At 46.6% G+C, this 12,150-nt stretch overlaps 1 protein-coding gene across 1 annotated transcript in view; it reads left to right on the top strand.

The window, feature by feature from the left end:
• The window catches only part of CLEC4F (C-type lectin domain family 4, member F), a 27,161-nt gene that overhangs the window by 13,482 nt on the left and 1,529 nt on the right, over nt 1-12,150 (top strand). The window contains exons 3-4 of the mRNA XM_006881002.1: nt 7,285-7,906; nt 11,669-11,820. Of these exons, the coding sequence (XP_006881064.1) occupies nt 7,285-7,906; nt 11,669-11,820 (774 nt within the window). The remainder of the gene's footprint in view (nt 1-7,284; nt 7,907-11,668; nt 11,821-12,150) is intronic.

The following is a 12,150-nucleotide window of genomic DNA, read 5'->3' as shown; positions in this document are numbered from 1 at the left end:
TCAACTTTCTGGTCTCTCATTGGTGTTGAGTTGCAACCAAGTCATAGCTGACCTTGCACTGGGTTTCTGACACTGAGCCACATGGGAGGAGACTGCCCGTCTTTCTTCTTTGGAGGTGTTGGTCCATCTGAACCGCTAGAGAGGAATGGCCTTTGGGTGAGCAGTGTGACTCCCTCTGAAGTAAAGCACCAGAGCTCCCTGGCATTCGAGGAGAGAGAAGATACAGGTGGGACATCTAATCCCTTCGCAGGGAGAACTCTGGTGACCTAGTGGGTAAGAAGCTTCACTGCCCACCCAAAGGCAGGTAGCTTGAACTCACCAGCTGCTCCGAGGGAGAAAACTGGGCAATCTCCTCCCGTGCCATTTACAGCCTCTGGAAACCAGCTAGAGGGTCAACTGTGAGTTCTGACTCGATGGCACACGACAACAACAACAATAGCACTCCTTTCACAAAGCCGTTGGACGTAGCCTCGGGCAGCAATATTCTGAAACAACTGGCTGCTGTTTATCGTCATCCCGGCAAACACAGCCCATGGCCTGGCGATGAGGGAGAAGTGCTGCAACAGGAAGGCCTCTGGCTGCATAGCGGTTAGGCAGCTGCCTGGTAATCAAAAGGTTGGTGGTTCGAACTCACCAGCCTCTCTGTGGGCGGAGATGTGACCGTCTGTTTCCATACAGATGAGAGCTTGGGGACGAAGGGATGATGTGAGCCTCAACCTACCACCCTGAGGTCAGAAGAACTAGACGATGCCCACCTGTCACTGCTGACCCCTCTAAACGCGGATGACCACTCTTAGATGGATCGCAGAAGAAGGCTCTGGACAGAGAGGGCAAAAAAAGTGTGGAACAAACTCAAACCCCACGAACATGGCCAGGTTTACTGGTCCAGTAGTGGAACTCCCAAGACTGAAGCCCTGGCCGTTGTATGTACCCATCGGTCCTCTAGGTCTTAGGCGTTCAATAGTGAACCAAGCAGATGAAACGTCCAGTGGGTGGGACCTGTGTGTGAATTCACAGGGGGTCCTTCCTGAATGTCAGGCTCCAGAATGAGATGATGGGGAGAACTGAGAATGGGTTTTTTTCCCCTTGCTTACCACAGTAGGGTTCAGATATGTTGTGCATAAAGTTGCTGAGAGTCCTAGTGAATTTGATGACACCTAACTAGAGCAACAGCTTGGGCCGCCTCACCAGGAAAGGCTAGTGGTTGGAGAAGACAGGGCACTCGGCAGAGGGCCTGTAAAAAGGAGGGCCATCTGCCGTGAGATGGGCAGTGAACTCCAACAGCTCAACCCTTGGAGGGTAGCATGAGGCTTGGGTAATATTCCTCCTTTCTCCGTAGTCATTGTGCCTCTATGCTGAATCCAAAGCAAATACCAATAAACATCGATAACTGGGTGAAACAGTTTCCACCCAGGAAAATCCCAGAAGCAGCTTTCCTTTCAGTCTTCTTCTGTCTGATGTTTCCCCAGGTGGTACCTTTGTGGGACAGCAGCAATCCCACCACAGTGTGAAGGATTTCTTTTCTTGGATCACGTTGACCTTCCCTGGGGTGCCATTTGTTACAGTCTGAACCAACACAGGAGCTGTGCTGGGTGTGTTGAAGATGAAGGTGATGGGCCTGCTGGGGAGAGGAGGAGGAGGGACAGATGTTAGTGGAAGGGGAAGAGGATGCAGCTTGGGGCAGATTGGCGCCTCGGAGCCTGGAGAGGAGGAGCTGCTGAGGATGTGGAATCAGCAGGGTGAAGGGAATCCCGTGCTCCCTGGACGGTCAGGGTCTTTGTCCAGAGCATTCCAGCCACACTGCCTGTTGCTGCGGACCCCGGGACAGCCCTTTGAGGGGCAGGGCGCACCGAACAGCACAGAAAGATGAAGAAAGAAGAGACAATGGTTGACAAGGTCTATTTCTGCACAGAAGATCAGTGTGTCGATCTGCGTTCCAGAGGTGAGAAGGGCACTGCGGGGCCTGTGCCCAACTCTCCCCCCCATGCTCTCAGCCCCTCTGGGGAGGCTCAGGTTCTGTTCACAGCTCTCCTGGCCTCCAGAGCTCAGATATGAAGACAGAGGACAGGAACCCTCAGTCCTTGCAGCAAATCTTCCTGCACAGATTTCTGTCTCCTTTGTTGGCACAGCCCATAGGGACCCAAAGACAAAGCCTCTCTTGTCGTTCAAATCTCCTAGGGGAGAAGCTGCAGGGCAGAAAGATGGGTGGTCTCCCTCCTCCTGTGCTTTTGCAGCCCCTCAAAACCCCACTGGGGGGTCAGCTATGAGTTGCTTTCAACTCAATGACAGTGAGGTTGTTGTTTTTTACTTTGGGGATGGCGGTCTGGCAAGAGAAAGGTATGATCTTTGAGTTCCGATGGAGCTGCTGTTGAATTCTAGCACTGTCCATGAACTTGGCAGGAAGGAAGCTGTGGGGCCCTAGTGGTTAGGAGCTGTGCTGTCAACCTGTGGGCTCACGGTTCGAATCCACCAGCTGCTCCTCGGTCCAAAGATGAGCACTCTCCTCCCACGTGATACACTGTCTCTGCAAACCCTCTGGAGGGTCCGCTATGGGATGGTTCCCACCCAATGGTACGCAACAACCTGAGTTTGGCAACCAGGCTGAAAAATCTCTCCTGATGAGATGTCTCTGAATACATTTCCAAAATCTCAGGCAAAACCCACAGTGGACACCCTGCCTGGACAGAGGGAAGTCCCAAGACTGACCTTTTGAGAGAAAAGCACTCCCACCTCCCATTCCAGGGATCCCAGGTCAGTGGGCGGGGAAACAGCAGCCTCAGAAGACTGTGCCCCTAGCTCTGGGCAGGACCAGAGTCAAGGTTTCTGCTCTCCCTCCCTCGTTCCCCCTCCCTCATTTTACACTCACCTTGTGCTCCTTCCTGGGCCAGGTTCTGCCCTTTCCACACCACCAAACCATCCTCTGATCCCTGAGAGCTTGCCTGGGCTGTGCCACTTGGCTTCCTGTAGCGACAGTTCTCCCCTCCCCCCAAGTTAGTTCATGAGCGCTTCCAGGTAACTCTGATCCTTTCCCCTAAACAACCTGTGTAATAAGTCAAGGGACATGTCAGGGCATCTTGTCACCTGCAGGCATGAACTCCAGGGCACTGACTTTTGGAGCCTTCAAGACGTCAAGACTTACTCTGGTCGTCCTGGTATTGTTGACTATGACCTTGGCCTCTTCCTTTGTGGCTCTCTTTGTGGGTAAGCTCCTAGGGGACCTAAGCCCCACTCAACGTCCCTCCTTCCTTCTACACAAATGCCAGGTCACTCCACTTCTAGCCCTGAGCCTAGGGCAGTCATTTCCTGGGACAGAACAGAGTTCACTGTCCAAGGGGGATCTTTCCAGAACAGAGGCCCTAGGAGAGAAGATCAGAAAAACCTGTTAGTGCCAACGCCCTCTTTCTGGAGCTCTGACGGGGCATGGTGCAGCCTGGTGCCCAGGACTGAATATATTGACCGAGAATGAATGTTTTAGCTCTGCGGAACCCAAGGCCGATGCCAAGCACAGAAGAGTTTCAAGCCATGATTCTGAAATACAACACCACGAGGCTGCTGTCTGAGGCCCCTGATGGTGAGTAGTCACTGTGGGGCTGGGGGGGGACCTGGAGCACTGAGGTGCTTGGACCCCAGAAGGAGACACTTTACCACCATTCTTAGCGCCTGAATAGGTTCTAGTCTCCTCACGCAGATTTTTATTATTTTTAGAAACAGCTCTGTGGAGATAGGATTGCCACATGATCAAGTACACATCCTTAAAGGGTACAATTTGATTAGTTTTGATGTATATATACCCTGTAAAATGACCACCACAGTCAAGGTAATGGATACACTCATCATTCTCCCTACACAGTTACTGTGGCCACTTGTAATCACCCTTCCCACTTCATTTGAAGCAATCGCTGATGGGCTTCTGTCACTGCAGATCAGCCTGTACTTTGCAGAGTTTTATGTAGAAGCATGTAACAGCGAGAATGTGGTGGTTGTTGTCTGGCTCCTTTCGTTCAGCGGAATCATTTTAAAGTTTCTCCGCATTGCTTAGGTCCTTCCTTTTTATTGCTGCATAGTATTCCACTTATCATTGAAGGACTCAAGACTTTAAACTGTGGTGTGAGAGTTGTAGAACGGTAAGATGTCTGTCTTGAGCATTTAATTTCCCCCCGTGTTGTTCTGGCATTATTTTTTGAAAGCTCATTCTTTTTTTTTCTTTTTTTTCTATAATTATATTTTATTAATTTTCATAAACATTTACAGAGATTTTGGGCTTCCACTCATTCATTGTTGCACTATTCTCTCTACCCTCCTCCCAGTTTGATCTTGTCCAAATGCCACAGTGCTTGTCAAAGCCAGTTCTGATTAATCTTCTTTGTCAGTGTGTCCTTTGCCATTCCCTATCACTCCTCCCTGAGAGAGACTTCACCCTGAGTCATAAGGAAAAGGGAATGGCGTATTCTCTTAGCTACTTCCTGCTGAAAAGGGACGCTGTGGGTTTCAGGGTGAAGATCTTCTCTCACTACTCTAAAGGGCCCCTTTGGCAGTAGGAAACACATAGACTATTATGGAGATTGATTTTGGAATTTAGATGCACTCTTATTGATTGTGCTTGGCCGTACATGTTCATATCCTTGAAGATGTATCATGGGGGTGTTGCAACCTAGAAGACACAAATTTGACTAACAAGTTATAAGTACATGAGTCCAAAAATTATGGAAAAGTAAAAGAAAAGATTCTTTCATTGTTTTACAAACCCTCCCCCAGGTCCCCTCCACCATGTAGCCCTCGCTTTAGTCTCCTGTGATGACAGAAATACCCAGTTATATCTCTCTTTTAAACAGTTCTCTCCCCCCTCTGTTTCAGTGCAGTATACATTATTGAACCCATCTTACTCAGTCTCTCCCCAACCCCAAGGACAGTCCCATTCTACAACAGTGGCATCATGTAATATTTGTCCTTTTGTGACTGGGATATTTCACTCAGCATGATGTTCTCCAGAGTCAACCATTTTGAATAATATTGCATGAGTTCCTTGTTTTTTAATGCAGCATAGTATTCCATTGTGCGAATATACCACAGCTTCTCTAGCAATTCGTTTGTTGATGGGCACTTAGGTTGTTTCCAACTCCTTGCTATTGTGAACAAAGCTGCAATAAACATGGGTGTGCATATATCTGCTTGGATGTCAGCTATGGTCTCTTCAGGGTATATTCCCAGTAGTGGAATTGCTTGAAAGCTCATTCTTCTGTCATTGAATCACCTTTGCACTTTTGTTTAAATCACATATGTTCACATCTGTGTAGGTATATTCCTGGACTTCCCGTTCTGTCCCATTGATCTACTTGTCTGTCTTTACAATGCAAAATCTTTGACAGACCTTTCACATCTTTGAAGGCCACCTGGCCTTCCCTGCACTGACCCGGGCACAGTGACTGGGCCCTCACAGACCAGCCTTGCCAAGGCTTAAGGCGTAGGGCACGGGGCCTCCGCTAAGGGTCACTGTCCAATTGCATATTGTTCTTGGGGGAAAGCTGGAATCAGGAGCTGCAGGACAGGTAACGGCATGAGGTGAACGAAGGGTGGTAGCAGGGTCAGGGATGCTGATGGGGTTAGTGGACACAACCCCTAGTAATTTGAGTGACCCTGACAGCTTTCACCCAGAGCACCCACATCCGCAAACCGTTGCCGTCTATAACATGTTGAGGGTAGCCGTGTAAAAAGCTATTGTAGTGCAGCAGGCCAGTGTCTTCTCAGAGCGTGATGTGTGTCCACCTAGCCTTGGACTTGAAGTGGGGGCTTTTGCCAGGGGCACCCATTCTATTTCATTTTAATTTTTTTGGTGTTTGGGTTTTGTTTTGTTTTTTAAGTGTAATTTATGATCTGAAAGTCTTTAAGATTTTCAGAAAACATGTTTGGGGTGTTTTGTTTTGTCTTGTTTTTTTAAAAAAGAAAGTAATAAAAATGCATCAAGAGGTCCATGCCTGACATGCAAGCATGATTTTTCTTTCTTATAAAGACTTAATGATGAGATTTCAGTGGAATTCAATCTCAAAAACTCTATATCAATTCTATCATACAAATAAACAACTCTAAATTACACAACAATTAAAGTAGGCATGGTCTTACTTAAATGTTTGACACTTGTCAAAATGAAAATATAATTCTATTGAAAGATATAAGTATAATGAAAAATACTTCAAGTTTTACCAGCAGGATTCTCAGTGGTTGGCTCGTTTACTGGGTAATGCTTTCACCTTAAGGCGATGTGTTATTTCTAATTTAGTCTTTCTTTTTGGAGGCCCACATTCTCAGGTGGTCCATGCCCAGGGCCTGGGAGGCTGCAGAGATGCACTGACCAGAGCACTCAGGACTGCGGTGTAGATAGCTCCTCTCCCCTGGGACTTCTTTTTTTTTTTTAATCAGAACATCATTTATTTTGTCAAGGTTTACAAGAACAAATTAAATATTTAAAATCAAAGGCCAACTCTTGGGTCTTATTTATTATTCCATTAATTTGTATTAAGTATGCTTCCCCCAATATCTTTAATCAAGAGACAAAGCCTTGATGAAAGTACCTGTTAACAACCAGTGCATGAAATTCTATTCTATGATCCGAGTATTTGTATCTTAAATAGTCTCCTTGTACACCAAAAGGATTATTTTCTCATAAAGATGTTTTTGTTTTAAAATTCAGATAAATATCAAATTAATAAAGGGAGTCCATATAAAAGATAATATTGGTCCAATTCAGGAGTGTTCATCTAGAAATGATCACCTAGAGTGATTGGCCAAACTATAAAACCTAACAGCCCTGATTCCACAAAAACATTAGATTTAATATGAATGTTTACTTTTCAGAAACCTTTTGTCAGTTACTCACTGGTGTCTACTTTTGGTGTTACCCCTAATACTTTTATCATAATTATGGAGGTTGTCAGGGTTTCTGGAAAGTAATCATTTTATACAGGCATGAAAGCGAATAAAATCAGTTGATGTACCTTAAGCCCCATGTGCTTATATGTATTTTCACCCTTTCCCTAGGTTTTGCTGTGTTGAATTTGGTTTGAAAAGAATTTAAAACATACCTATAGACATGTTTGCAGAATTAGCAGTAAAACTACAAATTTTGAGACCACGCTGATTGGCAGGTGGAACACTTGCCTATAAGCCTCTCTGATGGACTGGTCTACTTCCTCACCTCCAGGTCCCAACCATTCTGATAGAGAGACTGAGATCCAAGAGTCTTTCCATGTGTTGAAAGGCCACGTGGAAAGCTCCGGCTTCTGGCCTGAGGAGATCCAGATGTTGAACAGTAGCGTGCAAAACGTCAGTTCCCAGATCCAGATGCTCAACATCCACCTGCAAGGTGCCAGCGCCGACCTCCAGGAGGTGAAAGGGGAGCTGAGGAACGCCAAGACCTGGAGTGTCCAGACCCAGACGCTGAGGAGCTCCTTGGAGGGGTCCAGCGCCGAGATCCAGAGGCTCAAGGACGGTCTGAAAACAGCAAATGATCTGCATGCTCAGACCCAGAGTTTCCTAAGAACCACCTCAGAAAACACCAACCATTCACTCTCCGCACTATCGAGGGAGCTACAAGAGGCCAGCGCTAACATTCAGACGTTAAGGGTGGATTTGGCAAGGGCCAGTGCCCAGGCCCAGTTGGCAAACCGGAGTTTAGAGATCGCTAACACTCAGATCCTCTTTTTGCGGGAGAGCCTGGACAGCATTAGCCTTTTGAAGACCCAGAGCCAGGCTTTGAACAGCAGTTTGCAAGGGGCCAACGCTGTGATCCACTCACTAAAAGATGACTTAGAGAACACCAAAGCGTTCATGGTCAAGGTCCGGGAGGAACAGAACCGCCTCAGCACGCTCAATCAGACCCTTGCCTCACAGATGCTTCTGCAAAAGAAGACAAGTAAGTGATGGGCCGGGGGCTGGACTCCTCCGTGGGGGCTCTCCTGACCCCACATCTTCACGTATTTCAGCACGTGGGTCCTCAGGAAAGGAGTGTGAGAGTCGGAGGCCCAAGCCATTTAGACAGGCTGCGATGTAGCTAGGAAGTGCTCTCGATGTGCTGATCATCTCTCCAGAATTTCTTTTTTTATTTTGGGAGATAAAAATCTGTGTGATGCAGATACACATTAAGGGCAATGTTGGCTAGTAGAGCCAGACTTCACTGGTGGCGACATAGGTCATGGCGATGGATAGCCTGTTCTTGGTTTCTTATTGTCACGAGTATTGTCCTGTTGAGCGATGTCCCATTGAATGGCACCAGGGATATCAATACTGATGTCACATGGACCCTGGCTGAAAGCAAAGCCTACCAGAAGAATGTCTATTTGTGCTTTGTTGACAATGTGAAGGCATTTGACTGTGTGGATCACAGCACGTTATGGCTAACTTGAGAAGAATGGGAATCCAAGAACACTGAATTGTGCTTGTGCGAAACCTATACCTAGATTAAGGGGCACTGTGAAAACAGAACAAGAGACTGCTACATGGTTTAAGATTAGGAGAGTGTTGTGTCAGGGTTGTATCCTCTCTCCATACCTAGTCCATCTGAATACTAAGCAAATGATTCAGGATTCTATGAAGAAGGATGCCCCAACGATATACGTATTCCCCAGAGAGTGTTAAAATCTGCTTTCCAGAGTGGTTGCACCTTTTTACAATCCCACCAACAGTGTATGAGAGTTCCAATCTTTTCACATCCTCTCCAACATTTATGGTTTCCTGTTAGTTAAACTTTATCACTGTTGCTGGTGTGAGAAGGTATCTCATTGTGGTTTTGATTTATATCTCTGTCCTTGATTTGAACCTTTCTTCGTGTAGCTTCTGGAAATTGTGTTTTTACTGGTGTTTTGGATTCATTAGCAATACCTTCTTCCTTTTTAACCCTCACACTGCCACCTAGTTGAAATGTTTGCAGAGTAAATCTGAGCATGTCGTTGTCCTTCTTAAGACTCTCCTGGGTGTCCCGTTTCTCGTGGTAAAGTGGGTGTGATGCCAAGGTCATGTCCTGGGCTGCATGTTATACAGCTGTGGCCTGATTGTTCCATGTTCATCTCCTGTTGCTTATGAACTGGTTGTACCCTAGTCCTGGAAATGTTGAAGCTCTCTTATATGTCCTCATGATTTTGTGCCTCTGTTTCCCCTGCTCACAGGTCTCTTTTTAGGACTGACTGCCCGGAAAACGTCCTCAGTTTTTAAGACTCAGCTCACTAATATCTCATCTAGAATGTTCTTTCTGTGTACTATCTTCAGCTCAGATGAACTATGTCTTGTTCACATGCTGCTGTGGTGGCCTGCAGGGGCTGCACTCACTGCCAACCCAAAGGCAGGTGGTTGGATTCCACCAGTGGTTCTGTGATGGAAGGATAGGCAGTCTCCTCCCAGGTCCTTACAGCCTCTGAGAACCCGCAAAGGGTCAGCGAAGAGTCAGTTCCAACTCGATAGCATGTACCAAACCACAACCACAACACATGCTTTTCAACATCTGTGTCTTCAACATATATTTTTTATTTGATTGAAGGTTTACATTTTTCATATACTAACTCATGGCTGTTTCGTGTTCTAAAATGAATTTCCATTGAGTAATTAATGAATGACTATGTCTAATCAGCTCCTTATTATGATTTGCCTCTCCCTCCTCCCAACCTTCTAGTACCTATTTATTAACGTCCACTCCTCCATCCCTTCTCCTTCCTGTTAAAGCTCTAAGATTGATACTGTGTGTAAATATTTCCTTGTTGTTGTTGTTGTTGTGTACCCTGGAGTCAGAACAGAACTGACCTACTGCTGACCCCGCCATGGGATTTTCAGATGGGCTAAATCACAAGGGAAAAGATGATCTCGCGCAGTAGCAGCTGGTGGATTCGAACTGCGTACATTTCCTTAGGAGTGTATAGTTGTTGTTAAGTGCCGTCAAGTCGTAGACGACTCATAGCAACCCTATGAACGAAAGACCTGAGCACTGTTCATAGACTATCAGGAGGCAAGCCATTTCGGAAGTGGATGCCACTCTTGCTTTCAAGCTTGTTTTAATCGGGGAGCTCCACCAAACACTGTTCATCACAAGTAACCATTATCACATTTGACACCTCATGTCACAGTGTTCAGCATCACAGCAACCACGAGTTACCTCTGTACAGCAATGCACAGTCCAGTGGTATACCACTAATAAGAATGTTTGACAAAAACAATTTAAACTAGGCCTCAATGCCACAGATTAAAATCACTCACCTTGGGCTTGGTAGCATAACTTCCTGTCCACTAGGCCGACGTAGCTCTCTCTATATTGTCGTTGTTATTGTACTAGTCTTATATCTGGTGTCTTAGTGAAAAGAAGCTGTGTTGCAATACAGAAGGCATGCAGTTCAAGGCCACCAGCTGCTCCATGGGAGAAGGATGGATAATCTCCTCCTGTGTGATTAATTGCCTCTGGAAACCCACTTGTGGGAGAGGGTCAGCAATGGTTGGTTCCAACTCCAAAGTACCCAACAACAACAACAACAACAACAACAACAAATCATAATTGTCTTCCTGTGACTGATTTATGTCACTCAGTATAATTTATTCAGATTCATCCAGGTTGCACCGTATTTCACAAATTCTTGATTTTTTGAGTTTGTGTGATGTGTGATACTTCACTGTGTGAATGTGGCCTTTGATCTCTTGAAGGTCATGGGTTATTTACAACTGTTTGCCAACGTAAGGGAATACCGAAGTAAACATAAGTTTATTGAGCATATATTAGTTTGTGTCACGGACTTTATTTCTCTGTCAATTCCTAGTTGACTTCTTTTTTACTAGAGTCCACGTTCCTTGAGGATATGGATCATGTCTTACTGATCTTTCCAGAACATTATTTAGTCTAGTGGCTGAGAAGGAAGGAATTGTCCCTCCAATTTAACCGTAAGAAGTTTGAATCCACCAGCTGCTCCGCAGGAGAAAGAGGGGCAGTCAACTCCCGTGCAATTTACTGCCTCTGAAAACTCGCTGGAAGGTTGTTCATGAGTCTGTTCTGACTCGATGGCACACAGCAACAACCACCTAGTCCCTACAAGTTAATGAATGCTGAATGTTGAACAAATGGAGGAATGAATGAGTTAGCTGTGACCTCATGTCAAACAGGTGTAGTCCAGACGACATTAAAGAACAGGATGATGTAGAGAGGTGACAGGGTCCCAGAACGAGGGCCTGTGTTCACAGATGAGTGACTAGAGCTGGACAGTTGTAAGCTCAGGCTGACGAGGTGCTGCTGAGGTGGAGATCGGTTGTGGGCAGCTGAAGAAGATGGAGACAGGTCAAGGAAACATGGAAGTCTACAGGATGGGCGTAAAGTCTCCCAGGAAGATGTCAGGAGTTGGGGTGGACAGGACCATAAGGTAACAACAGTGGAGAGCTGGAAAAGAGGGTGGCGTGCATGGCTGGAAAGCTCGTCTTGAAGCAGAGTGCTGTCGGAGTTCCAGTGCTAACTGAACGTCCTAGAGGTGACTGAACCCATGTCTTGCCTTGGCTTGAGGTGCTGCTTCCTGGAGTGTTGGAGCATGGCTTGGGCGTGTGGCCTGTGTAGACCTGGTCCCTGGAGAACCGGACATCAAGGATCACACAGGATTGTGAACTTCAGATGTCCACTCCTAGCCTGATGTCCTCTCCTCCCCCACCTCTGTTCCAGACGAACTTCTTCAGTTGCTCGTACAAGGCTGGAAGGCCTATGGGAGGAATTTGTACTACTTCTCTGACGACAAGAAATCTTGGCATGAGGCTGAGGAGTTCTGCAAATCCCAGGGGGCCCATTTGGCTTCAGTGACGTCTCCAGAAGAGCAGGTCAGAGGAGGTGTTTTGAGGGGTGGTCTTGACACACTTGGTGTATGAGGGGAGACTGGTGCTTTGGACTTCTCCCAGTGCCCTCCCTGTCCCCTCTGTCAGTTAGGGGGTAAATACTTCTTGAGTTATGGTGAGCACCTTACACTGGGGTCGAGGCATTGACAGCAAACTCCAAGGTCCTCAGTGAGTGAGGAAGCTCCTGAGAGGTCAACAGATGTCATTGACCGAGGAGGAGCAAACGGAGGTGGAGTTCAGTCCTCAAAGAGTCGGGGAACACGTGTTCTCCTTAATTTTCCTCTAGCCCTGATGGCAATGTGAGGACTGTAGTGG

The sequence above is a fragment of the Elephantulus edwardii genome, unplaced genomic scaffold (assembly GCF_000299155.1).
Source record: "Elephantulus edwardii isolate Elephantulus edwardi_28Jun2011 unplaced genomic scaffold, EleEdw1.0 scaffold00011, whole genome shotgun sequence".
In the NCBI taxonomy this organism is placed as follows: Eukaryota; Metazoa; Chordata; class Mammalia; order Macroscelidea; family Macroscelididae; genus Elephantulus; species Elephantulus edwardii.
Note: the sequence above shows the minus strand (reverse complement) of the source record. Positions and strands in the feature narration are given on the sequence as shown.